General features: G+C 56.8%; 3 protein-coding genes and 1 long non-coding RNA gene across 9 annotated transcripts in view; 2 read left to right on the plus strand and 2 right to left on the minus strand.

The window, feature by feature from the left end:
* TSPEAR (thrombospondin type laminin G domain and EAR repeats) overlaps positions 1-4,277 on the plus strand; it is a 131,660-nt gene extending 127,383 nt beyond the window's left edge. Inside the window, exons 11-12 of the mRNA XM_070407070.1 lie at positions 1,339-1,440; positions 4,124-4,277. Coding sequence (XP_070263171.1) covers positions 1,339-1,440; positions 4,124-4,277 — 256 coding nt within the window. The remainder of the gene's footprint in view (positions 1-1,338; positions 1,441-4,123) is intronic.
* A 5,348-nt stretch (positions 4,278-9,625) lies between these two features.
* LRRC3 (leucine rich repeat containing 3) lies at positions 9,626-14,334 on the minus strand. Its single transcript, XM_070407083.1, has 2 exons — positions 14,203-14,334; positions 9,626-13,454 (listed from the first exon to the last, which is right to left on the minus strand). The coding sequence occupies exon 2, from the start codon at positions 13,407-13,409 to the stop codon at positions 12,537-12,539; it is 873 nt and encodes a 290-aa protein (XP_070263184.1). The 5' UTR covers positions 13,410-13,454; positions 14,203-14,334; the 3' UTR covers positions 9,626-12,536.
* Positions 14,335-14,609: 275 nt separating this feature from the next.
* On the plus strand, positions 14,610-18,377 carry LOC139002318 (uncharacterized). The gene is made up of 3 exons (XR_011470145.1): positions 14,610-14,687; positions 14,808-15,537; positions 17,846-18,377. It is a non-coding gene; the product is annotated as an uncharacterized lncRNA (long non-coding RNA).
* A 1,994-nt stretch (positions 18,378-20,371) lies between these two features.
* TRPM2 (transient receptor potential cation channel subfamily M member 2) overlaps positions 20,372-27,168 on the minus strand; it is a 46,852-nt gene continuing 40,055 nt past the window's right edge. For 5 of the 6 annotated variants that reach the window (XM_070407086.1, XM_070407088.1, XM_070407087.1 and 2 more), the window contains 7 exons: positions 26,600-26,676; positions 26,236-26,337; positions 25,303-25,389; positions 24,677-24,782; positions 23,824-23,925; positions 21,946-22,059; positions 20,372-21,474 (listed from right to left, as the gene is read on the minus strand). In XM_070407086.1, coding sequence (XP_070263187.1) covers positions 21,349-21,474; positions 21,946-22,059; positions 23,824-23,925; positions 24,677-24,782; positions 25,303-25,389; positions 26,236-26,337; positions 26,600-26,676 — 714 coding nt within the window. In that variant the 3' untranslated portion in view covers positions 20,372-21,348. The remainder of the gene's footprint in view (positions 21,475-21,945; positions 22,060-23,823; positions 23,926-24,676; positions 24,783-25,302; positions 25,390-26,235; positions 26,338-26,599; positions 26,677-27,168) is intronic. The other variant, XM_070407089.1, reaches the window with a different exon arrangement.

Consider the following 27,168-nt stretch of genomic DNA (forward strand, 5'->3'; position numbering starts at 1 on the left):
GGGGCGGTCTCCCAGGAAGTTATCTGTCAGAGCCCTCAGAACTGACCGAGTCTGTGCACAGACTCATCCTTAGCCGATTCAGGAGCTTCTCAACTAAGACAGAATGCAACGTGTCCGTTTGCGACAAGACACACAGCTTCCCAGTGTAGGGGGCCGTTTCTATGTGGGCACCTTATTGGTGTCCAGGAAGGAGCGGGAAGGGGAGCGGGGATGGCAACTTTCCTCACGTTTCCACCTCCAGGGTGCTGCCAGCCCTTAGGAATGCCCCTGAGCTTAGCACTTTTCTGATTATATCAACCTCTTCAAAGTGAAAGACTTTGTACCCATCTCATAGCAACACCATTCACACTTGCAACCCAAGTGTCCATCGAAGGGTGAAGGAATACGCAACTGTAGATAGTGTTCAGCCTTAACGAGGAATGAAATTCCAACAAGGCTACCACATGGGAAAACCTAGAGGACAAGATGCTGCGTGAAATAAGCCGGACACACGAAGACTGGAAAGTTCCGGAGATGGATGGTGGTGGTGGTTGCACAACACTGTGAATGTGCTTAATGCCACTGAGCTGTGCACTTAAAAGTGATTAAGATGAGCCCTGCCGGAGTGCTCAGTCGGTTGAGCGTCGTCTCATGCACCAAAAGGTTGCCGGTTCAACTCCCAGCCAGGGCACATACCTGGGTCGCAGGTTTGATGCCCGGATGGCAACCCATCGATGTTTCTCTCTCTCTCTCTCTCTCTCTCTCTCTCTCTCTCTCTCTCTCTCTCTCTCTCTCTCTCTCTCCTTCCTCTCTAAGCACATCCTTGGGTGAGGATTTTTAAAAATTGTTAAAATTTTAAAATTTTATATGTATTTTACTATAATTAAAAACATTTTTTTAAATTTCAAGTGAATGTCTAAACTCCCTGTGTGGCTGAGAAAATCACTCCCTTTGGGCCTCCCCCCCCTGTGGGTTTGGGGTGGGGCCTGGGCCCCAAGTTCTGGGATTAGGAGAACTGGCTGGAAACCAGCAACCGAGCTCTGGGGCACCTCGAGCTCCGTGCCCTAATGCTGTCCCCTAACATTGCCCCCTAATGCCTGTCCCCTAACATTGCCCCCTAGTGCCTGTCCCCTAACATTGGCCCCTAATGCCTGTCCCCTAACATTGCCCCCTAGTGCCTGTCCCCTAACATTGGCCCCTAATGCATGTCCCCTAACATTGCCCCCTAGTGCCTGTCCCCTAACGTTGGCCCCTAGTGCCTGTCCCCTAACATTGGCCCCTAATGCCTGTCCCCTAACATTGCCCCCTAGTGCCTGTCCCCTAACGTTGGCCCCTAATGCTGTCCCCTTGTTCCCGCAGTGCTCTGGATTGGGAGTTCTTCTCAGTGGGCGAAGATTACTTCTTGGTGGTTGCCAACTCCTTTGACGGAAATACCTTCTCAGTAAACAGTATTATTTACAGGTAAACAGCTTGGGAAGGCGGCACCCTTCTCCCCACCTGGTTCACCTGGGGTAGACCCCCCCTTCCCTGCCCAGTCCCGGTCATGCCCTGGGTCAGCCAGGTGACCCTAGTCAGGCCGATGCTCGCATCCTTGAGTCTGGCCGGGTGCAGTGTGCAGACACAGGATTCTCTCACATGTTCCCACCCAGGACGCCGGCAGGGCTCCCCCCGTGTCACGTGCCTTCGGGAACAGTTCACGTCCTCACACGGGCACGGCGCCACCCTTGCTACGTTCACTCTGGCTGTCGCTCACGTATTGTAAGCACAGCGCTTGGGTTTTCCAGTCCCGTTTCCAGCTGCTTTTTGTGACAATTTCTGTGTCTAGCCACCCGACCAAACCACCAAACGATCAACTCTGACCGTTTTTTGGAGCAGAGGCGCATGGGAGTCCTGAGAACTCAACTGCCTCTGTGAATACCAGCCACTTGGCCTCTTTCCTGCTCGTGTTTTCACTGTTTACCTGGTGTTCCCAGTAGCTGGAACCTCCCGGAGCCCCGTGAGGCCAGCAGTGCGCCCGGCTGACGTGGTGAGCGCAGGCTCAGGGCCGCGGGGCTGAGCAGGACGGGGCCGGGCCGAGTCCGCTGGTCCCGTGGGCCCGCATCCCTCCGCATGCGGCCTGGCTCTTCTCTGTTAATCTGTTGACGCAATGACTTCTGAGAGGTTTCCTCGAATTCCTGGGACCAGTGCCACTTGATCCTATGTAATTACTTACTATGCCAGTGGCTACCAATTGTTTCGGAATGATTCAAGAGCTTTGCCATCTTTAATAGGAACTGAAATTGGTCTGTGGTTTTCTTCTGGGGCCGTACCTCTACCCAGGTTGAGGTGGAGCCTGACTCCATAGGTACCCGCTACCAACTTTTCCACCCACGCCTCTGGGCGGGACAGCTTCAATCGTGGGATTTAGCTATTTCCTTTGTGATTAGGTCACACCCCGCTCTAAAGCCACCTGGGCCAGGTCCCTTTTCCAGCGTCTCCCGTGGTCATTGGCGTCACCAGGTTTTCCGTCTCTTCTTGAGACAATTTTGGTCATCTATGTTTTACTAGGAAAATCAACTTTCTAATTTTTTTGCTGTAGAGTGTTCAACATGACAGCATAATTTTAAAATTAATTAAATTTAGTAAGACTAAATTTTCGAACATGGCCAAGAAAAATTGGAAGAATGAAAACAGCGAAGGAGGCTCTGGCGGCGTGCCAGGAAACCGTGTGGCTTTTGCAGAAATAAACCTGTAGGGGGGTGTAATACACTCCACAAGAGAGCCAATAATTACGGCCATTTAATGTGATAAATGTTGTATTTCAATTCAATGAAAACGGATGCATGACTTAGTAAAATAATTTGTATGTCATTTTCTGTCCATCTGGAAGAAAATAAAGCTCGATTCCTGCTTCATATGATATAGAAAAATAAGTTTTATGAGGGTTAGGCCTCTAAATGTAAAAAATTGAACTATAGAAATATTAGGGAAAAGCTAAGATGATTTTTTTATAACCCAAAGTTGTACAAGAAGACATGGCGATCTCCTTAAACAACGCTGGAAATAGGTCACCTGGCTGGCTACCTACCTTTAAAAGTTTTAAATGGAAAAAGACATCCTATTCAAAATCAAAAGACAAACTTTACCACACTTATGACAGAAAAGGAACCCCTACAAAGTAATAACATATTTTTTTAATTCAGAAAAATGGGCAAAATATTATGAACAGGAATTTTCAGAAGAAAACAATGAAAGATGTGAATAAACATTGGACGTTGTTATTCTCAAAGCAGGATGATGACACATTCTCTTTCCTCCGTTCTTCTGAGAGTGGTGCGTGGAAGTGGGGGTGGTGGCGGCGGAACCCCGGCCTTTCCCATCAGGACAGGGACCGCCCGGCCTTTCTGGAATGTAGTCTGAAAAAATAACAAAATTAAAACGACTCCTGCCTTTGAACCCGGCACCCGCTGTGAGAGCACCACCCTACAAAAGTTGAAACCACCTGTCGGTAAATCCCTTTTGAAGGCAAAACCCGGAAACCGCTGACTGCATGAGCAGCGGGCCATGGGCCGGGTTCCGGGTCCAAACTGGGGGGGCAGGGAGGTGCAGAGCAGTGTGCCGGGAGCGTGCTTCCTTCGCGGAAAAGCAGGGTGCCATACCCATGTGGTGGCAGGTGTGTGACTGAGGGCAGGCGCCTCGATGTCAACTGTGACCCAGGAGTGGGGACGGTGCGGGCTTAGTTACCCCCCTCAACACTGCCAGGACCCTCCCTGCCACTGCCCCCTCCCACCCCCACCCCCAGGTGGCAGAGTCCCCAGGGCACTCTGGCTGGGACCAGTGTCTGGGTGGATATGAGGAGCTGCAGGGTGGTGGACAGGGCAGGCTCCTCCTTCCAGGCCTCCGTTTCCCCCTTTGCAGGCTCCTCGTTTAGCTCTCTGAGAGCATAACCAGGCAGCTGTGCCGCCCGGGGACATGTGGCCCCACCGTGCTGTGCACAGGGGGGATGCGGGGGGAGGCCTGGGGAAGAGCACAGAGGGCCAGGCTGCCCACTGGGTGGGGCAGGAGCCCGGGGAGTGCGCAGCCTGGACGTGCGGGGCAGCTTCTCCCCGCCCTGCCAGCGCCCCGCACAGACCGCCCACCCGAGGCTGACGTGTCTCTCCCGCAGGTGGCAGGGGTACGAAGGCTTCGTGGCTGTGCACAGCCTCCCGACCTTCGGCTGCCGGGACTGGGAGACCTTCCGCACCACGGCCGGCTCCTACCTCGTCTACTCCAGCGCCAAGGAGCCCCTCTCCCGGGTGCTGAAGCTCAGGACAGGGTGACGGACGGGCCTGGCCCCTGGGAACAGGACCCACCTCACTGCACCCCAGAGCCCCCCCTGAGAAGCCCTGGAACCTCTGGGGAGATGCTCCTCGCTTCCAGGGCTGCCGTCTCGCTGTCCTGGCCCTCCCCCAACTGGAGACGTCGGTCACCACTCTGGCCTGGTGCCCAGCGTGGACAGATGCCGGCGGCTCGTGGGTGTTCGCCCGGAAACCAGAGCTGCCCTGCGGGGGTGTCGCTTCACAGGAAAGTTCATACAACTGTTTACCTCACACGCAGAAGCCGGGCACCTTCCCTGCGGCGTCCGCTTGGGGCCTGGCCACGCTGCCCTGGTTGTCGAGCCCAGACGGGGAGCAGGCGTGAGGCTGTCCTACACGTTCATGCAGCTATTTATTGTTCGTTGTCTACACTGAAATATATTTATGACTCTTTACACAGAGCAGGGCTGCGTCTGCGTGTTTCTGGGGGCCTCGGCTCTCCGTGAGCACGTCCTGGGGCCTCGCTCTGCCACCAAAGCGGAGGCGCCCTCAGGTCCCTAGTCAGCAGTGCCGTCGGGGGACACCTCTCCTACACAGAGCTGCTTCCTCAGTTTACCCCTCACTGCAGCTGCTGGGTGTGCAGGATGGACTGGCCGCCTCCGTGGGGCCAGTGCTCCCTCCGCTCCGCCTTAACACCCCGAACCCTCCACCAGGGGCGCCTCCTGCCTCCCAGGGATGCTGCTGTGGTGACAGGACACCCTGGGAACCTGGAGGGGGAGGGGGAGGAGGGGGGCGGGGCCGGCACCACCCAGGCCTCGGGTGGATGGGAATGCTCTGCGCCAGAGGCTTTGCGGGGGAGGCCGCGGGGTCCACGTGGAGCCAGGAGACCACCGGTGGGCGCAAGGCCAGGCCTGTCCCGCTGTCCGCGCCGCCCGCCCTGGGAGGCGACTGCGCCGGAGGGATGTGGGAGCCGGAGCTGAGCAGCAGGGAGGCCCCACGCTTGGTTGAATGCTCTGCCGTTTCCTCCTTAAAGCTCTCCGTGATTTTTGCCCAAGATCACACAGCCAGGGCACAGTGGCGGCTCCGGCCCTGGAGCCCTGGCTCCCCGTGGTCAGTTCCCCACGAGGACAGGGCGGGTGCCCCACGGCCCAGGGAGGAGGCCTACACTGCGTCCAATCAGATCGGGGGTTTCCAGGCCCTAAGCAGGGCCCTTCTGACTTCTGAAGGCTGAGATTTTTCTAGATTCTCCTCCATGCCTTGGGGAGGGTGGGGCTGGCCCCAGACAAGGATGTCCCCTCCCCAAGGAGAACAGCAAAGGGCAGGGGTGGGGGCGGGGAGAGGTCCGGGGCCAGGCCAGGGGACCTGTGAGAGGGAAGGCCCGGCGCCTGCACCCCCTGGGACCCCACAGGCATGGACCTTCCCCCACTCCCACCCCCGGACACACTCATTAGTCATTATTTTGGAGAAGGAAGATGTGCCCTTCACACCAAGTCAGGCCCCACTGCAGCAGCCCCCGTGCCCCTGCGAGACCCCACACCTCTGCTGTCGCTGTCGCTGACCCTTAGGCCTGGCAGTATCCCTGCCCTGGGCAGCCAGGGCCCCTGAGTGTTTAGTCCCTCCCACCTGCCACTTCCCAATCCCTGAGCCTCAATTTACGCCTGGGGGAGGGGCCAGCTGGGCACTGCCCATGACCTCCAAGCACCCCCCTTCACAGCTTCTCTCTCTCTGGGTAACCCAGACGTCCAGTTTTCTCTCTGCCCTGAGGGTGTCACTACAGGGTCTGGCTCACCACAGGGACAGGGTAGGGGGGTGGGGGGTGGGAGGATTGGCGCCCAGAGGGAAAGGAGGCAGGCACACGGGAGCCACCAGGACCCTGCCGAGGACTTCCTCAGCAAGCCAACGGTGCCACCTCGCCTTGGCACAATATTCCATCTCTTCTACTGGGTGGAAACAAAAACCACAAATCAAGACTTGTTTAGATGATGAATGCAAACAAGAGAAGGGAAGTGCAGAGAACACTGAAATATTTACATCTTTTCAAGTAAGGCGGTCTGGTTTTTGTCCGGCTGATAAATGGTCGCAGGGCAGCCTGCGGTTGCACATGAATTTGCGTATGGTTTGACGTGCTACGGTCTTGTCTTTTTGACAAGCGTGTTGTGTTTCCTGTGCAAGAGTCCCCACTCCGCTGAGCTGGGCACCTTTGTAAATCCACGGGGATTCTTCTCAACCATCTCCACTGAGATAAATAGCAAACCCTTTAAGAACATCTCAGCACAAATTGTATTTTTATTTGGGGTTGCTCCTTCGAGGTCGCGATTTCTGGAGAAATGTTGTCCACGGCAATGTTTGCATCTGCTCCTGACCTCCAGGGCTCCCCCTGAACCCGGAACAAGGCCAAGCACGGCCAGATGTGCGGAGCGGCCCCTGTTCCATTGGTCCTGCCAAGCCTGGGCGTTTCTGTCTCACAATCTGCCAGGTTGGGAAGTGAAGGGCTGCTGACAAGCTTCTCTTGTTCTCACCGTGGTGTCAGGGGTGCTGGGCTTTTCCTGTAGCGCCCGTTAACTTTGCCACCAAAAATACCCTGCCCTCCGCCACACACACACACACACACACACACACACACACAATGCCAACCAAAATCCCAAAGCTTGCCCTTTTTAAAAAATATATTTTTTTATTGATTTCAGAGAGGAAGGGTGAAGGAGAGAGATCTGGAAACATCGATGATGAGAGAGAATCATTGATCAGCTGCCTCCTGCATGCCCCCTACTGGGGACTGAGCCATCAACCCAAGCCCAGAAACAAACCCGGGACCCTTCCGTCTGCAGGCCCGACACTCTATCCACTGAGCCAACCAGCTAGGGCCCAAAGCTTGCCTTTTTAATTAATGAAGTGATCCACGGAGCATTTCAAAGAATTAACAGGCAGGGGGGAAAAAAACTTTGAAAAAATGAGGGAAAGCTTGGCCTCCAGGTATTAAATTCTACTAACATTAAACCACTCAACCTGGTATTGGCATAATTTGGTGAAGTTAAAGTTACAGATATTGGAAAGCAAAAGGTTCTAGAATAGATTCTCTCCCCCCCCCCCCCAATTTGGAGGAAATGTTTTACCTTTCTAAGGGTAAGACAATGGGAGAAAATGAAAGGGAAGATGGGATGACAGATAGATGGTTTCATATCCATCGAGCATATACTGTTATGTTAATACATAAGTAAGTGGAGGTGAGACACCAGCACAGATTGGTGATGCTCTTGGCACGCCCGGGGCTCAATTCATGCAGTCAGTCCTCAGGGTCTGAGGAGCTCTAACAAACACGGGACCCAGTTCCCCACACGGGACCCAGAGCAGAGGGCGTGAGCAAACATTCCCAACAGAGGACATCCCAGCGATGAAAACAGACTTAAGTTCTGATGAGTCACACCCACAGTCAAGAGTGAGTGTCACAACAGCAGACATCCCTGGGCCGGCGGCCGCGGTGACCAGGACCTGCCTGGGTCCTTCCCGGGGCTGCTCAGCAGTTAAAACGGAGCGGGCACTTCCTCTTGGTTCGCGACAAGAAAGCAAATGAGTGACTTGGAAAACCGCAGTCTTGGTGGCCTCGTTGTGACATCCAGACCAACAGACTGATTTTTGAAGACGACTTCTCAGCCCAGGGCAAGGACAGGAAGCTTGGTGGCCATTCTGAACCCTTGGTCCAGTGGCTTCTGCAGGGGCTACAGAGAGACCATAAAGCACCTGGGAGCCTGGCTGGGGGCGGGGTCCAGCTGACCACCCCGCAGGGCGACCCTCTGGTCAACACCACTAACTCCGAGATCTCCCACACAGAGACAGCAGGACCCGGCCCTGGCGTCCAGAAGTGAGCGCAGAGAGGGTGGCAGCTGAGCCAGAGACAGTGGGGGTGCTGAGGGCTCTCAGGAACAGGACAGCAGGTGCCTGTCCAAAGGGGGCACCTCCAGCTCACCCGGTGGATGGGGAGGGTGCCCTGGTGGGGCCTGGCCTAGCTGCCCATCCTGCACACGGCCCCCTCGGGGAAGTCCAGTGCAGAGGTGACCGCTGCTCAGAGACGCCGCCAGGCCCTCGCCACTGACCCTCCGGAGGTCTGAGTGTGTGCGGTGGGCAGGGATGAAGGGAGGAGGGCGGCAGCTGAGCAAGCATTCTCATCAGATCCCTGCCCCGGGCTGGCCAGGAGGCGGGAGTGGCTGTGACTTAATGTGATAAGAGACTTCAGTGGCTGACGGCTCTGTCTCCTGACTGTCTGGGGGTTCGCCTGCCACAATGACAAAGTGGGTGAAAGAAGAGTCACCTGTCTGTAAATAAATGCGCTGGTCTCCCTTCGGTGCTTTCTCCACATCTTAATTGCTCCGCCTTCTTGCCCGGCTGCTGACGTCTGTCTGCCGTCCACTGCTGCCTGGAGCCTGGTCACACCCCAGCTCAGCATTCACCAGCTCCTGGGACCTGGGACAAATCGTCTCACCTATCCGTGCCTCGGTTTCCCCAGCCATAGAGCCAGCTGTTAACATGGCCTCTGGAACCTGCTTTCCAGCTGGGTGGCCGCTCTCCGCCTACTGCCTGGTTTCTCCCTCCGCTGCGTCTGCGGCCCTTCCTCCTCTCCCAGAGCCGCTGAGCTGGCTGGGAAGGTCAGGCCGGCGGCTTGTCCCTCGGGGATGCTCTCTCCACCTCTCTTTGCACAGAAAGCAGGCCAGCGTTGTCAGCTGCGCCTGGGAGTGGGGCCTGGTGGCCAACCCAGGTCCACTCCCTTTCCTGCCCGTGCTGTTGCCATGGTTACAGATGCAGCAACCCAGGGCTCCGATGCAGCATCCCAGACTGGACTGTGAATCCGGCTGCGCTGCCTCCCGCGCGGGCCCCTCCTCGGTCTGGGGCTGAACCGAGGACTCACCTCCTGTGTTGATGACGCTCCAAGGCTCGCGTTTCCTGAGTGAGAACTCCCAGGCCCGGCGTCAGAGAGCGGATTCCAGCCCAGCTCTGCCCCAAACAAACCGCCTCCGGACTCGCCATCCCCCTCCAGTCCTCACCACCTCGGGTTGAAAATGGAAATATTCTCTACCGTGCCAGCCACTGGGAGCATCAGCCGAGGCCCCTTATGAGTGAGCCCAGCCCCGGATGTGCTGTCCAGGGACTTCACGGCTGCTGCCCCCTCCCCAGTGGACGGCCGGCCCGGGGCCACCCTGAGGCCTGAGAGCAGCTGCTGACCTCTTTGCTGTGTCCCACAGGGTGTGCGTTTGACCTCACCCTGTGACCCAGCCCCTCACGCCTGGTCAGGTCTGCAGTTAGGGGCGGGGGGCGGGGGGGTGAGGGGCAGGAGGGAAGGGGCCCGCAGAGGTGCAGACAACAGAACCCACTCCAGCCGATTTAAGCACAAGGAGGTTTATTGAGGGCTCAGCGAGGGGGGAGGACGGTGGAATCAGACTTTAGACGGAACTTCCAGCAGGAGGACTCCCGGTGCCACTCCAGACTGCTGCCATGGCTGGGAGCTGCCTCAAGTCCAGAACATTCCACCTCCCACAGCCTGTGCCAGCAGCCCTGCCTCCCCCAGGTAACTCAGTCCAGGATCAAAGTCCCTGCAAATGCTTCTGTTGAGGACCCGCTGCAGGGAGCCTGGCAGCACATGAGAGCCAGCAGGCAGGGCCAGTGCCCAGCGCCCATGCAGGTGCCCAGGGGCCTCTGCTCACTACACCCCTCTACCCCATGAGGAACCCCAAAGTTGTCTGGCCTGGACCCCCAGGTACTGTGAAGAGCCTGTTACCTGGATGGCAAAGAGAGCCAGGGAATGGGCCGGCGGAGGCACCCCTTTCGCCATGTCACCACCATTGTCAACACTGGTCCCCTGGACGGGGCCAGCCTGACCCCGGCCTCTACAGATGTAAGATGGGGTCAAACACTGGACCCAATGGTCTGGGGTGGGGAAGGCTGCGTCAGCCCATACTCAATATGGCAGCAAAGAATGTGGGGGTGCAGGGAGGGCATCATCCTAAGGGGTTCCTTGAGGAAGAGGAAGGAGGAGGGGAAGGGAGAGGAGAAAAGAGGAGAGGGCTGTGCCCTGAAACCGTTCTCAGGCACCAGGGCTGGGAGCTCCATGAGCAGGGAGGAGCTGGGGGTCTTGGAGTTGAGGTCCTGGGGGTCTTCCTGGAAGGAGGTGTCTTCCCCTGGGAGACTCCATGAGGGGCGAGGAGCCCCAAAAGGCTGGAGGTGGGCAGCCCCTGACGGCTCTCGATGCAAGGGAGAGGGCCCTTGAGTGCTCTAGGTCCTCGCCCACTTCTCGCCCACCTCCCCGGCCCCACAGGGTCCACACCAAGGGAAGGTGGCCTTGGGCTGGGGGCCAGCAAAGGGGTGGGGAGGGGGAAAGCCCACCTACTCTCCATGCACCCCCTGAAGAGCCACGTGTGGTGGCATCAGGCGCTGGCTGATTTGGGGGTGAGAGCAAATGGAGTCCCTAACAAGAGGCCTTGCAGGACCCTGACGCTCCCCTCTACCCCTGGGCCTGTGCTGCTCTCTTCCCCTGACCCAGGGGTCACAGCCATCAGGGAGGCCCACAGGAGGTGAGCTCCTTGTGGGGTGGGACCCTGTCCCTACCAGGGCACATGGGATGGGGGGAGGGGACCCAGATCACCCAAGCAGGCTGTGTCCTGCCGGTCAGCCAGCAGCGGAGCCTACCTGCTCCACACAGCCTTTGTCACACACGTGGACAGACTTCTGGTTTTCGTTGTCACTGGAAAGGTGGGCAGGGTTGTGGGCTGGCGGCCTGTGGAGCAGCAGGTGGGCATCGATGGCCCAGTCAGCCCTGCCTCCCACAGCCACTCTGGACAGTGGGCAGCGGAGAGCCCCTCTCTTTACCCTGCACGTGCTGTGCACCCCCCACCCCCACCCCGTGAACACGGGCGCAGCGCCTTAGGGTGTGGGAGGTATTGGGAACCTCTAGGCGGGTCCTTGTTAATGCACCGTGACTGAGAAGTCACCGCCACGTTCCGACGAGCCTTTCGGTCTCTGGTGCAGCGGCTGTGTCTCCGGATCAGCGTGTAAATGCGACCCCACATTCGTTTCCCACGTCAAGTCACTCGGAACTTTCCAAGTACCAACCACCCGCCATCGTTCATCGCTTCTGCGCCTCTGCTTGATGAGGCTCCTGCCCTTTATACCTTCAGCTCATAGCAATTTATCCCTATTTGCTCACCCCCCAAAAAATATTCAAAGTCGTGTAAAATATAAACACTCATACAAAAGACAGTAACACAAAACTGGGAAGAGGAATCAGAGTCATACAGGTGGAGGTAACACCTGCCCTGGACGTGTAGCTATATAAGAAAATCGAGCACTCAGTGAGCTGAGAGTCCTGGCAGCAAAGGTGGGGGGGGGGGGGGGGGAGGGAGAGAGAGAGAGAGAGAGAGAGAGAGAGAGAGAGATTGGAGAACTTGTTGGAGAAAAGGAGTCCCGTTGATTGGCCTTGAAACATCACTCATCGGTCCTGTCCTTTGAAAGGCGCTGCTTTAGGTGTTGGTGAGTAGAAAAGCAAGGCACGGCGGCGACCAGCGATGACCGGCCTTCCCACAAGCCAGGCAGACCGCGTGGGACTCGGGCCGAGCTTGTCCTCAGGTTCCTCTCCGTGGTGTTTCGGTTTCAGGTTTTGGGTTTTTCCCCTCTCGCAGGACTGAAATTTGGGTCCAAGTGTTATTCCTCACAATCATCTGAGAATAAACACGGTTGTTCACTCCCTTCCCTCTCCTGGCCTCTCCTATATACTTGGCTCTGGACAGATTCTGTGGTCCAATGTGTTCTGGAACTACTAGGGGAGCAGAGGCGCGTCCGTTCCGCAGTGTAGGGTCACCTGTGCCTTCGACAGGTGAATCTGCACCCCAAACTCCACCGGGGACACTCGTAGTCATGGACACAAGCCCCTCCTTCTCTGAATGCGTTCACTCCCACGGTGCCGCACGGGAGAGGCTTGCGAGTGGAAGGGACATCTTAGAGGCAGCCTGGTTTTAAGTCCCGACTGGATCATTTCCCGTGACATCACAGGCAAGTCAGTCCGTTCTCTAAGCTTTCGTGTCTTCCTCCCTCAGCGGGTCTGACGGTAACATCACCTGGCTCGAAGGGCATTGCGGTGACTCAGTGCAATTGGAGGAAGTGTTTGATCAGAGTGTGCACTGCACAGAAGCAGCTGTGACTGCCACCTGGAGAAGCAGCTGTGACTGCCACCTGGCCGGGGGGACACCAGGAGCAGGAGTCAGTCACCACCTGCCACAGAGTGATGGCCCTCCGCGGGCACTAGGATGCAGGGCTGAGGGGGTCCTTGGACACGGGGGTGCTGGGCAGGGATTTCAGGTACTCCAGGTGTCTCCTGGCATCCTCCTGGTTCTGACGCACATAGTACACGACGTAGGTGATCACCATGGCGAACCAGCCGAACATGGTGACCAGCATGGCCACGTCGGTGGTCTTGTGGTGGGTGCTGCAGAAGCTGACGCCGGCGTCCAGGGCCTGGATCAGCGGCTTCCCCACGTACTCCTCCTGCACGGAGGTGTGGCAGGCGATCTCGTCCACCGAGTCGGGGTCCAGCTTCAGCTCCCACAGGGCCTCCTGCAGGGCACACTCACAGTGCAGGGGGTTGTGGGACAGGCGGATCTTGGCGCTGAGCTTGCCCAGGGCGTCCTTGGGAATCCTGCGGATGCGATTGTGAGACAGGTCCAGCAGCCGCAGCCCGCCGGCCAGGCCCGAGAAGGCAGCGGGGCCGATGGTCTCGATGGCGTTCTGGGACAGGTCCAGCTCTCTCAGCTGGCTCAGGTGCTGGAAGGCTCCGTTGGGGACGCGGGCGATCTTGTTGGCGTCGAGCTTCAGGAACACGGCGTTGGCGGGGATGTCCTTGGGGATCTCCTGCAGGCCGCTCGCACTACAGTGGACGGCGACGGCCCCATCGTGGTCGGGGCACTGGCAGCTCTGCGGGCAGGAGGTGCCCAGGCGAAGGCAGAAGAGGAGGAGGAGGCAAGACCCTCCCATGGGGGCTGGCACGGACGAGAGGCTCTGCTTGCCCGTGGGGCCCATCCTGACCGCACCTGGGGGCAGACGGCGTGCTCCTCCGGCCCAGGGCTGTGGGCCTACATCCTTCCCCACTTCCCTGGACGCTGCATCGGATACGGACATAAACTCTTGTCCTCGCCTGCCAGGAAAACGTATTTTCTTTCCGTTCTGAAACAGAGGAGCAATGGGCATTGTCCACGGGGTTCAGCCGGCACCCAGGCACACCTTGACTTTGAGGCGATACCACAGGCAAATTGAAGCCTCTGACCAGTGGGGGTCTCTCTAACTTATTTCCGGGGACTCCCAATGCCACCAGAAGAGCAAGAGCAGGCTCTACTGACCCCTGGTTGCGGGGAGGCACCCATCAACATGGTGGGACAGCCCTGCCACCTAAGCTGGACACACCCTCTAGACACCCAGGGACCAGGGGCCTGGACAGCACTGGGTGATGGCAGCCTGGCGTCCACCCTCTCCCAGCCCCTCAGGGTGGGAACCGGAAAGACTGAATGCAGAGCCCGAACCAACCCACAACCACCGGGAACCAGCGGCTCATCACTCCCGGCCAGGCTGCTGCAGACGCTTAGCACTTTGCTAATTGTGACAACCCTTAAAAATTGTAATAATGGATAAAGCTCTCCTCTGCCCGCCCTAACAGGAACAGCCACCCGGCACCAGCCCTGGGGTGGGCGCCTTTTATTTCCATTATGCTTGGGAAGGAAGGAAGAGGAGAACAGAGAAAAGCCAAGCCCTGGGCGCGCGCTGCGCTGGGGCGTGGAGTGGCGGGGCCGCGCGGGGCCTGGGCTGGAGGGGCTCGGACCCCAGGACCCCAGACCCCCGGGATCCCCAGGACCCGGGGAACCACGGGCGGGTAATAGGGACGCGGTGTCCACACTCCCGGGAGGGGCGGGGGCTTTACCTGCGCGGCCGCGAACGGAGGCTGCTCTGCGCGAGGATCTCCGTGGCTCGAGCCCGACCCGGCGCCACACCCTGGCGCGGCGGGGACCCCGAGGCCGGCACCCAGGGCAGCCGGGGCTCTGCCTGCACTTCGCGGGCGGGGCCTGGGGGCGGGGCCTCGGCGAGGCGGGGCAGGGCGGGGCCAGGACGACGCGGGAGCCTGTTCGAGGGCGGAGCCTGGGGCGGGACTAGAGGGCTAGGGGGGCAGGGCCTTGGGCGTGGCCTATGGGAAAGCGTGGGGCGGGGCTGGGTCTTTTGAGTGGGTGTGTCTCAGGGGCTGTGGGCGGGGCCTACGGGCTGGGCGGGTCCGTGAGCACACAGAGCCCCGCCCCTCCCGGGTCCACCCAGCTGCGCGCCGTGGGGAGTGGGGGGCGCGAGTCCCCTCTTGGCGCCGACACCCGCACGCAAGGGGCCTGAAGACCCTCGGATCCGCGCCAAGCCCTTGGGGTGAGTCCCTCTTGGGGTGCGTCCCTCGGCCCAGAAGCTGGGTAGTGGGGTTAGGTCTCCACCCACCTGCGTCCCCTCCTGCCCAGGGCTCTCACCGCACCCCCCGCTTCTGTGTGTTAGGGTCCGTGCACGGGGCCTGGAGAAGGATAGGGACTGTGTAAGCCGGGGCGTTTAAAAGCGGCTTTATTGTGGTGTGGTTGGTATACAAGAAACCACACATCTAAACTTGGTAAGTTTTGACATTTGTATACACTCGCGAAACCATCGCCATAATCCACGCAGTACACACGCCAGTCCCACCCTTGGTACTCCCTTCCCTCCTTACCCCCTCCCAGGCAAGCGCTGATCTGTCTGTCGCTGTGGGTTCAGTTGGCATTTCTTACCATTCATGTACATGGAATCACAGGTATGTGCTTTTTGGGTCTAGTTTCTTTCCCTCCGCAGGATTATGTGTTTATCAAGTTGTTCCTTTTAGGGCTGACTAGTCATTCATCCTAGGAATGTTCCAGTTTACGTATCTGTTTGCCTGTTCCTGGACACTTGGGCTGTTTCCATTCGTTGCCTGTTACAAATAAAGTGATACAAACATTGTGTCCTACCGTTGTTTGGACAAATACTCATTTCTCTTGGGTCAATATCTAGGAGTGGGATGGCTGAGTCACCGGTAGCTGTAAGTTTAATGTGAAAGAAACTGACGGGATGATTGTACAAGTTTACATTCCTGCCCACAGTGTGTGCTCACACCCTCACCAGCACTTGGCGTGTCAGCCTTCTAAATATCTGACACTACCAGGTGTGTACTGGTATCTCATTGTGGTTTGAATTTGTACTTCCCCGGTGACTAATGATGGTAAGCATCTTTCATCTGTTTGGGGTTTTGTTTTGTTTTTTTGCCATCTATCTTCTTTAGGGAAGTGCTCTGTTCAGATCTTTTACCCACCTCTAAATGAGTTGTTTTCTTATTTTGAGTTTTGAGAATTCGTTATATATTCTGGATACAAGTCCTTTGTCAGATATGTGATTTGTAAATATTTTCTGTGAGACTGTGGCTTGTCTTTTCATTCTCTTAAAAGCTTTTCAAAGAGAAGGTTTTAATTTTTATGAAGTCCAATTTATCAGTTTTTCTTATATGGATGGTGCTTTTGGTGTCATATGTAAGAAATCTTTGCCTAACTCAACGTCACAAGGGTTTTTATAGTGTAAGTTTTGCCTTTGGTTTTAATATCCAACTTGAATTAATTTTGCTACATGGTATGAAATATGAGTCCAAGTTTATTTTTTGTGTGCATATGGATATTCAGTGTTCCAGAACTGTTTGTTGAAAAGTTATTTCTCTACTGAATTACTTTTGTACTTTTGTTGAAAATCAGTGATCCATATCTGTGTGAGTCTATTTCTGTACACTCTGTGTTCATTTGGTCTATTTGCCTATTTTATGCAAATGTTCTAAGCTGTCTTCATAGCTGGATCTTTATAATAATTCTTGAAATCAGGAAATATAAATTTTCCAACTTTGTTCTTTCATAAAGTTTTTTTGGTCATCCAAGATGTATTTCCTCATTTTCCCAACTTCTACTAAAAAAAGCCTAGTAGGATTTTGTTTGGGATTGCATTGACTTCATAGGTCAGTTTGAGAGAATTAACATCTTGACAATATTAAGTCTCCAATCCATGAACATGGTATATCCTTATTTATTTAGAGCTTATTTTATTTCTTTCATCTGGGTTTTATAGTTTCTGGTTACAGACCTTGCACATCTTTTGTCAGATTTATCTCTGATTATTTATTGTTAATGGCATTTTTGTTTCAATTTCTGGTTTTTAATTACTAATATGTAGAAACAAAATTGATTTTTGTATTCTGAACTTAACTTTGCTAAACTCGTTTATTAGCTCTAGGAACTTTTAAATAAACACTTCAGGATTTTCTACATATGCAGTCATCTTCTCTATAAATAAAAAGATTATGAGTTCTTTCTCTCCAGTTTAGATGTGTTTTAAATTCCTTTTCATGACCAATTACACTGGCTTGAGACTCTAGTTTAATACTGACCAGAAGAGGTGATATCAGGGGAAAGGAAAGCATTCAGCCTTTCACCATTAAAAACAATGTTAGCTGCAGGTTTTTTGTATGTAGCTATCCTTGTCCGTGTGAGGAAGTGTCCTTCTATTACTAGTTTGCTGAGAGTTTCTATCAGAAATGCTTGTTAAACTTTGTGAAATGTTTTCTGCATTTATTGAAAATCTTTTTTTATTATTCTGTTAATATTATGGATTATACTGATTGATTTTCAAGTGTTAAGTCAACCTTGTGTCGTTGGGATAAATCACAAGAAATCTTTGCCTACCTCAGATTCACATGGTGGGTATCATTTTATATGTTGTTAAACTATTCTGTACAGATGGAACTTCTGAGGTTATTTTTCTCCTTGATTGAATGTTGATAGTTTGGATTGCTTAAGGAATTGTCCATTTATCTAAATTGTTGAATTTATCAGCAGGAAGTTGTTCATAATATTCTGTTATTAATCTTTCCATGTTCAGTGATGGCACCTTTCTCATTCCTGGTATTGGTCACTTGTGTCTTCGCACTTTTCTTTTACTCATCAGTCAGGAGAGAAATTTGTCAATTTTATGGATATTCTCAAAGAACCAATTTTTTGTTGCATTGGATGCTCTATTGTTTTCCCTTTTTTATTGACTTCCACTATGATCTGTATGGTATAATATTCAACTGTTCTATATTATGACTGACTGCCCACTTGCTCTATTAATTACTGAGAATGGGGTGTTTCAGTCTCAGGCTCTGATTATAGATTAATCCTTTTCTCCTTGCAGTTCTGTGGTTTTTCTTTTTGTTTTGTTTTTTTTTGGGGGGGTTTTTTTGCTTTATGCACTTTGAAAGCCTATATTCAGATTGTGTCCTCTTGATTAAATGGTCACCTTGTCATGGTAAAATGGCCCTTCTTACCCCCAGATTCTTTGTCTTGAACTCTGTTCTGTCTGACTCTAACAGCCACCCCAGCCGTCTTTTCATTAGGTTAGCATGGGCTACCGTTTTCCATTGTACTTTTAACCTCGAGTGTTTTATACTTAGTTTCCTTCGGGATTTCCATAGCATTCAAGTATCTTTTTAAATATATTTGTTAACTACAAAGGTGAGAATAACAACCTTACAGTGGAGAAACCACCTGACTCTGTGACCAAGGTTAAATCATCAGTAATAAGACAGACAGCCATCATGTAGCCTCTTGATGCGATGGACTGAGAAAGACTCAGCATCACTTTTGTGGTGTTCTTGCCCCAAACGCACAATCTGCCATCGTGAGAACACTCCAGACTCACACTGAAAGACGGCTACAAAGGACTGATCAGTACGCTCCAAAAATGAAGAAGGAGGTCGTAAAAGACAAGAAAGGCCTGAGTCACTGTTACAGATTGGAAAAGACGAAGGAGAAATAGCTAAATGCAGTGTGGGCCCTCGAATAGACAAGGACGTTCGTGGAAAAACGAGTGACACTGACTAAGGCCGGTCGTTCCGGGTCGTGCTTTCCCACGGATGACGTCCTGCTTCAAAGCTCATGTGAAGGGATAATTGGGGCAGTTGGGCGCCAGTCTGTCTGCCTCTCTTTGATCCCCTGTCCTCTTTTCCTGACTTCCCTTGCATTGAACATTATTTGGTCCATTTTCTCTCCTTAGTTGTCTCCTGTCTGTAACGGTCGCTGTGCCGTTTCCTGCTTTGGGGGATAGCGTCCGGCATCACAGTCCTTCGCCAGGCCACCCTGGGCCACTCCACCAGTGAGAGCCCTGCAGCCGTGCGCACCCCTGGGGGCTGTGCTGTGGTCGTACGGTTTATGTCCACATGTTCGGGAACCCCACAAGACATTATTCGTTCTGCCTTACACAGCCAACCGCCTTTTAAAGAGATGAAAATATTGTCAGCCAGGAAGCTGCTGGTATGTTATTTTCTGGGCAATTGAAGAGGTGCCAACGGGAGCCCCCAAATTATGGAATATTTTTAATATTTAAACAAAGCATATGGTGACCACCAAGAGAAGGACAGTGTGGATGGGGATGAGTGGGAGGGGCTGGAGACTCAGAGCTCACACTTTGTGTTTCTGTTTATGGAAAGCTCAGGAGCAGGCAACACTCCGGGGTGGTGGAACTCAGGATGGGGATGGGGTTGGGGCCGGGTGTTATGTGTCTGGATCTGGGTGATGCTTGTTAACATAAAAAATCCACCAGCGGATCACACTCACATGTGTGCAGTGATAAAGGTGGGCCGCTCACAGGGGAGTCCACGTGTGAATGACGTACACGTGGACGGGTGGATGGATCAGTCAGTCCCAGGTGCCCGTGTAAGGCTGTGTTGAGCTGGCTCCCGGTCCTTGGTTCTGTGGCCTCCTGACTAGTGATGATGTCAGAGGTCCACAGAGGCTCTGGCTGCCGGCCAGGCCCAGGCTGCAGGGCCCTGTGAGAGCATAGCTCGCTGTCCATTCCAGACCATGAGTCAGTGTTCCCAAACACACCAGCACCTTCCAATGCCATCCCGGCCACGTGCTCTGCCCACCGGGCCACGCTTCTTACTGTAATTGGACTCTGCGCTGATTATCTGGCCTATTTATCCACCCAGAATCCGGCGTCGTGGCCCCAGGGAGCGAATGCAGCTCTGCGGCTGGTTAATTGCCTGCCCGTCAGGGAGGCTGTTTTGCAGGGTGAAATCTGAGTGCTGCTCTCTGGGGAGGAGTGAGGAGGAGCCGAGCGTGCGGCACCACCAGGGCCGGATGAAATCGGGCAGATGAACAAAACATCCGGGGAGGCCCAGACACTGCCCGCCCCACACAAACCGAACAGTGGCCTGGTGGGCCCTTCCTTGGGCCCTGGCCAGTGTCCAGGGCTGTGCCGGCTGCTCCCCCTCCTGCCCTTCCACTGTGCCTGGCTCAGCCCTCTGCTGCCCAGGCTCCACACTGTCCCCACCTGCTCATGGGGACCCTCAGACAGAAGCCCAGGCTGCTGGGCACCGTGAGGTCAGCCAACTCCCAGGCAGGGCCGGAGCAGCCAACTCAGAGGCAGGACAAGGGCAGCTGGCCGAGAACCCACTTGTTGCGTGGGAAGCAAAAAGCCAAGGCCAGGGACCCCACGCTGGCCAAGATCCTTCGTGGATGGATTCCCTTTGACAAAACTGTCCCAGGCAACCTTGGCCACACTGACCTCCCACGACACTCAGAGAATCCCTAGACCTCTGAATCCCTGGATCTTCCAGAATTCCTGGTTCTCTCTGGCTGCTCTTGAAAATCCAGACTGGAAAACCTAAAATAAGGCCAGCAATGGTTCCCCTTCCAGGCTTCCCAGGCGCACAGGGCCTGAGCAGTGTCTCCCTGCCGGCACCAGCCCCCCGGACCTCCCCGCAGGGCCCTTCAGAACCAACTGCCCGGTCCTGGCTGCTGAGTTTCCCTGCACAGCAGAGGGCTGCCTTCACCTCCTCTAGTATTGCTCCCGGGGTGTCCAGGCCTGTCCCCTCTGCCGGCTCTCCCTACACACACTCACACACACTCAGACACTCACACACACACACTCACACACACTCATACACTCACTCACACTCACACACACTCATACACTCACTCACACACACTCACTCACACACACTCACACACACTCATACACTCACACACACACACACATATACACTCACGCACACACATACACTCACACATCCACACGCACACATGCCCACAAACACGGGGAGACAGCCACAGGAGAGGCCCTCGGGCCACGGGAAGCTTGGCCGCGGGTTGGTAGAGGTTTTGGTGGCCCAGACACGGCTCCTGACCACTGCACCTCTGGAACTTTATTTGCAGGAGGCACAGAAGAGCTGGCCGGGTGGCATGGGGCGGCCAGGTGGCACGGGGCAGCGGACTTAACGTGGGGTTTGACAACCTTCCTGGTCCTGATGCTCCTGATGGCTTATGCTGATGGTCTGTGACTCGCTGACACTAAACGGGGTGCCCCCATCCACACCCACACTCCCTGGACTCACAGGGAGGGACCCTCTGCGTCTCTGGAGAAGGCCTGCACTCACAGGCCTCCTCCCTCTGCTCAGTCCTGACGGTGGCCTGGGCAATAAACTGGGGTTCCCACAGGGCCTGCCCCAGGCCAGGCGAGGGTCTGAGTCAGGCCACGGTGGAGGCCATCTTGGAGGCATGGGCCTGAGGAGGAGGCCACACGGGAACCCCAACGCTCCAGGGGACACAGGCCTTGGGCCGATGTACCTCCGGCAGGGGGTGCGCTGTGCATGACAGCGTTACCAGGGGAGACTCGACTCCGGCCAAAGGCCAAGGCTGCAGGAGGCTCCAGCCCCTCAACCGGCTGCCTGCCGGCTCAGGAAAGGCAGTGATGGCTGGCGGGGTCCCCGTGGCCACCACAATCCTGAGGAAATGCCGTGTGACCGGGGCCAGCCTGTCCCTGGCCTTGGCTCCCTTCTCAGAGCGCCTTGCCAGTTCATGAACTCGTCCGATGGGAGACTCCAGTTGGCTGAGGGGTGGCAGGTCCCCAAGCCCCATCACGCTGCACCCCTGGTCTCCCCGGGGTCCAGAGCTGCATCCCCTGCAGCCTGATCTCCGAGGGGCTGGGGACGGACTGGGCCTGCTGAGCCCTCAGGTCAGTAGTAGGCCCCGAACAGGGTGGCCACCTTCTGCAGGATGGCCTTGTGGTTGGCATACAGCGAGATGCGCTTGTCCACGACCTGCCATCGGACGGACATTCCGGGGTCGCAGGTGTGCAGGTGCTGCAAGGAAAGGCACATCCTGACCCCGGAGTTGCCGCCAGCACCCAGCACCCCAAACGTTGCTCTGACCCCCATCTCTGGGCCTCAACTGGGCTTTTATCACACGGGAGCAAAAACACCCACTTCAGACGCAACTGAGAAAATGCCTGCAGAGCCCGAAAGCCCTCGGGCGAGAACAGAGCAGGCTCCTTGCTCGGAGGTTCTATCCTGCAGACGAGGGCCTGGGTTTGCTCCCTGGGACCTCGTGGTCCCAGGTCTGGACTAGGGACATGTTGGATTGAGCTAAATTCAGGAGACAGTATCCCCATAAAGGTGTATAAACCAGCCGCCCCCAATGCAAGCCTGGAGGGTCCTGGAGGACCCCATCTCAGAATCCCCAGCAGCTCTGGCCCTGGCCCAGGAGCCCACCAGACCCCTCCCTACAGGTCCTGCACCCTCCCCTCCTGGGAGCCTACGGCCTGAGCCCCATACAGAGTTCAGCCTCTTCAGCTCGTCACTCTGGTCTGGGAAGTGGACACTGATGGCCACCGTCTCGATCCAGGCGTTGTCCGTGTTCCGAGGGTCGTCCACGTAGCCTTTGTACACCTGGGGGGCAGCGCAGGGTGAGCCAGACCCCCCAACCGACCCTGAGCCTGCCGGCTTCCTCCAGAGCAAGGGCCTCCCTGTCCCGAGCTCGGCGGACCCTGGGACACTCAGAGCACAGCTGCATGGCACCCAGGCCCCTGGCCTGGATCTCCCCTGCCTGTCCAGCTGCTGCCACCCCAGCCTTCAGCCTTGACCCTGAGGCGGCCCACGGGCTCACGCATGTCCCTCCTGGCCTCTGGCCTGTCATCTGGGCCCACCCGGACTGTCCACGGAGGGATTGAAAATGACAGTGGGCCTTGAAAACATTACAGTGAACCAGACGCCAGAGACCACATGCTGTGTGCTCCACGGAACATAAATGTCCTGAACAGGCAAACCCAGAGACAGAAGACAGGTGAGGCGGCCAGGGGCTGGGGGAGGGAAGAAAGTGCCCGCGGATGGGGTGCGGGGGCTCTTTTTGGGGTGATGAAATGTTTCGAATTAGAGGTGATGGTCACACAGCACTGTCAATGTACTAGATGCCACGGAACGGTCTGCTTTAAAATGGTTAGTTTTATGCTGTCTGGATATCACCTGGATAAATTAACTATTTTTACAAAGTAAGGGAACGGGAGACGGCAGTGTCCCAGAGGTAAAAGCATGGGACAGGGACGAACCATAAGGACCAGCTGCTGCAGGTCAGAGCCGTGAGTACCGGCAATCGCCTGTTTCATCCTGACATGAGTAGAAACAGGACCGGTGACCACTTAGATGCCACCCAGAGGACTGTTTTAGCAAATCATGGCACAAAATACATAAAGTCTGCAAGACATTATATAGTCGTGAAAAACAAACCTAGAAATATGGCCATCGCCGGTTAAGTGAAAAAGCAAGGTGCAGAGAATGAGGCCAGCAGCCGTTCTTATTGAAGAAGTGTGTGTGTGCTCCCGTGTGGACAGAAAGCTGCAGACAGAGCCCACACGGTGACCCTCGAAGCCACCTCTACCCTCACGCGCCCAGGGGCCACCGGGGGCATGAGAAGCAAACGGGTGTCTGCGCCCGGTGGCCCCTGGGCACGTGAGGGTAGATGGCTTTGATGCTCAGCGTTGACCGGGCTGCATTTTGGATGCTGTAGCAAACACATGTTGCTTTTGTAATTAAGAAAGGATTCAGCCCTAGCCGGTTTGACTCAGTGGCTAGAGCGTCAGCTTGTGAACTAAAGGGTCCCAGGTTCGATTCCGGTCAAGGGCACATGCCTGGGTTGTGGGCTCCATCCCCAGTAGGGGGCATGCAGGAGGCAGCCGGTCAATGATTCTTTCTTATCATTGATGTTTCTCTCTGTGTGTCTTCCCCTCTCCCTTCCTCTCTGAAATCAATAAAAATATATTTTAAAAATAAAAAAAAGAAAGTAAGGATTCAATAAGGCAAACAGGCCTGACATGTGTGAGGACTCAGCCGCACGTTCCTGACAGGGCTTGGCGAGCATCCCCAGCCCTTCTGCCCTGGGAGGCACAGGTGCTGAGGGGCCCCTGGGAGCCAGCTGTGCACAGGGCCAGGGTGAATGTGGGAAGGAGAAGCCGACAACAGCCTGGCCCCATTGATTTAGAGACGAAATGGGGACAGAGAGAGAAGGCGAGGAGGCCCCCAGCCACGGCCACGGTCCCTGGTCCCAGCTCCTTCCTCCGGGAGCGTGGAGATGGGTCCGGAGCAGGTTCCCTGTCCCCTGCTCATCCTGCAGCCTCAGCACCAGCGCCCCACGGGGCCCGGGACACACAGGCCACCTACCTCCGTGCCCTGAAGCAGCAGGTTCTCGAAGGAAGGCCAGAACTCTCTCTGGAGGACCTGCTTCAGCTTCCGGGGCAGCATCTCTCCGGGTTCCCGGGATCCCTGAGCAGAGAGGGAGGCAAGGCTCGTCCGCAAGGCCATCCGGGGACCCACCTCCACTGGCCACCTGCCCAGCATGGGCGGCCAGCCAGACCCCCAGAGCGGCAGGCCGACAAGCGTCTGGCAGGCCGACTGTCTCGGGGCCAGAGTGACATTGCCCAGAGCCCACTGCCCACGTCAGCCTGCTCCACAGCAGGGCTGTGAGGCCACAGGCACAGCCTTGGAGGCGTGCACGCCGGACACCGGTGCCTCTCGGCTCCCTGTAAGGTCGCCAGCGCCCTGACCTCCACCCCCTGGCCGCCATCGGGAGGGCTGTTTTTATTGTTTGTTTGCATTCCTCAGACCACATCTCTCACCACGCTAGGCTCCCGGCCACTCCCGAGGCCACCTATCCATGGACACGACTCCTTGCTGTCCCCACCCACCTAGGGGACCCTGCTTGTTGGTCACAGTCCCTCACAGCCATGTCCATTCTGCCTCAGACTTCGGGACCAGTGCAGGCTCAGCAGACACCCCCCGTGCCCGGTGCTCAGAGCCACGCTCCCTCACGTGGGAGCCACGGGGCTCGGGGGTGCAGGGCTAGAGCCGCCCAGCGCCCTGGAATCGATTGGGGCCTGAAGACCTGCAGCACCGCCCAGTCCCTGGCTTTGTCCTTAGGAACCAGGGACAGCGGCCGCAGGTGGGGGCCGTTCAGTCGGTGGGCAGATGGATGAAGGACGAGTGGCAAGGGGCACGTGGGCAGTTGGTGGCTCACCCCTGGCAAGGCCCAGTGCTCTGCCAGGACGTGCTTCACCACCAGCACCTCCAGCACTTTCTTGATGCTTTTCCGGCAAATGGCTCCGTCCTGGTTCCTCCTCCACCTGCAGAGGGACCAGGCTCACACCTGCCCTCCCCAGGCTCTGTGCCAGCCCCCCAGCACCGCAGCCGCCCGCCCCCCGGGCTTCCCGGGGCCCAGCCCTGTGTCCTCCAAGAACCTGCTCCTGTCCGGCACCATCAGGGTGTGTCCCGCTCCTGTGGCCGCTGGAGGACTAGCCCGGCCATGGCCAGCCTTTGGAGAATATTTTTTAGGGACCCGGCTGGGCCACATCTTGCCTATTTTCGGTTCGTCTGTGGCTGTGGGCCCTGGCCACCTTGTCCCTCCTCCCACAGGCCTCCAAGGGAGGGGGCCCACAGGGAAGTGAGGGGAGCTGAGAGGGGAGGGGGGACGGGCCTGGGCGGTCCAGGGGGCCCCAACATTCCTGTCCTGTGTCTCGGGGTGCGTCATGCCGTGAGGCATGTACCAAATGAGAGCTGTCCTCGGGGCTCTCTGGGCGCATGGGAAGGGCCTGGAAGTGAGTCCCTCATGGGGTGCGTGAGTGACCTCATCACTGGCGGACTCACCGAGTGACCACGGGCTGCAGCGTGTGGTTGGGTCCGAAGCAGCAGAGGGCCCCGCGCCCTCGCAGCCCTGTGCGGCCCATGGGGTTCCTGGGGTGGAGAGGGGTCTGCTCAGCCTGCCGCCGGCAGGACCAGCCCGTGGGGACCCCAAGGGGTGAGGCGGGGGCTTCAGGTTACCAGGGGGTCAGTTGGAAAAGAAAAGGGTGTCCTTAGCAGCAAAGGTCTGGCCCCACTGCAGATGCATAAGGCGTCCAAGTGGCCTTCCTGTGCCCCGAGGGCGGGACTGGCCCATCGTGCCACCCACACGTGTGAGGGGAGGGGCGGCGGGGGTTCTGGGCCAGGCACCAGAGGAAGGAGTCACCAGCGTGGACCCCGCCTGGGAGCACATGGCTTGTCCCTGCTCCCCGAGCCCAGGACCCTGACACAGAGACCGAGGGTCCCCCCCGGGCAGGGCCAACTCCTCCACCCTGCCCGGTCCTCTCAGAAAGAACAAATGCTGGACACTGGATGGGTTCATGTGAATTCACCACTAGAACAGGAGGGAAAAGCCCATCGCCCAGGTCTGACCACTGTTCCTGTCCCCGCGGCCAGCCTGTCCTCTCAACCCTGGCACACCTTCTCCAGAGCATTTCACTGAGGCCACTGCCTCCTCCCTCGGGCCCTGCTCCGCCTGCTCCTTGGGGCTCCCCTGTCCCCAGCCACCTGTCGTCCTCCTCGGACTCTGATGGCCCCCAGCCCTCAGGTGGCCCCTTCCTCCTGCTCACCCCAGGCAGGAGGCCCTTCCTCCCAGGAGCCCGGCTGGCACGCGCCAGCCTTCACCAAGGGCTGCTGCCTAGTAACCAAGAGAGGAAACCTGACCCCAGAAGGAACACCCCAAAGGCCCCAGGGAGGCTGGGCACCATGGGGGGGGGGGGGGGGGGACAGGGCCGCACTCACAGAGGGAACCCGTCCTGAACCGCGTAGCTGCCGTGGAAGCTCCGGCGGTCTGTGGGCCCGTCCACGGCGTTGTAGGTGATCCTGGACAGAGGGTCCAGGGCGCTGGGAGAGGACAAGCAGTCAGGTCCCGGATCAGAGAGGGCAAGAAGGGAGGGCAGAGCGCTGGGTGATCACACCTGAGAGGCAGAGGACAGGAGGCCCCACAGGCCACAGGCGCCCCCAGCCCCCTCCCCTCCCAGCATGTCCCAGACCCTGGAGAGGGGAAAGCAGCCGGCAGGCCTCCAGACAGGAAGCAGGCCCTCGCCCTGGGTGGGCTCCCGCCCCCCCGCCCCTGGGTGTGAGGGAGGGAGGAGAGCGCACTCACTTTCCCACGGGGTCCACCAAGTCCTTGTCCTTCCTCTCAGCCGAGTAAAAGGGGGGGTTGTAGATGAGAAACTCTGTCTGCACAAAACAGGGGTCCCTCAGACTGTCACCCCATCCAGGGCAGGCCCAGGCCCCAGAGCATGGTGGCGGAGGCTGCTCCCCCAGGCGTGCACGGCCTGGGACCCTGAGACCACCCCAGGCACCCACAGCAGCTCTGAGCTGGGCAGACCTGAGGGTCTTGCCACACGGGGACCCAGGCCCGGGGGTGGAGACAGAACTGGTGTCTAGGGGAGGCTTCCCAGGTCGGGCGGGGGTCTAGGCTGGACCTGAGAGGTGAGGATTCCCACAGAAGGCAATGGAGGTAACAGCCCGGAATGTTCTGGGAGGGCCAGGGACAAAGCTGCAGGTTGGGGTGGATGCCATTACCTACGTCTTCCTCTCGTTCCCTCTCTCAGATGCTCCTGCTCACCTGGCACTGACCATGCACTGGGGACAGTGGGACCCGGATAAGTGGGGCGACCAGAGGTGAGGGGCGGTCGGCTCTCATGGATCAGAGGCTCATGGGGCTCC

Source organism: Myotis yumanensis, unplaced genomic scaffold (genome assembly GCF_028538775.1).
Source record: "Myotis yumanensis isolate MYYU_CA2020_CCGP unplaced genomic scaffold, mMyoYum1.0.hap1 SCAF_2, whole genome shotgun sequence".
NCBI classification, from domain to species: Eukaryota; Metazoa; Chordata; class Mammalia; order Chiroptera; family Vespertilionidae; genus Myotis; species Myotis yumanensis.

Coding starts and splice junctions, on each gene's coding strand:
- LRRC3 (XM_070407083.1), bottom strand. CDS start 13,409: ATGTCCGTATCCGATGCAGCGTCCAGGGAAGTGGGGAAGGATGTAGGC.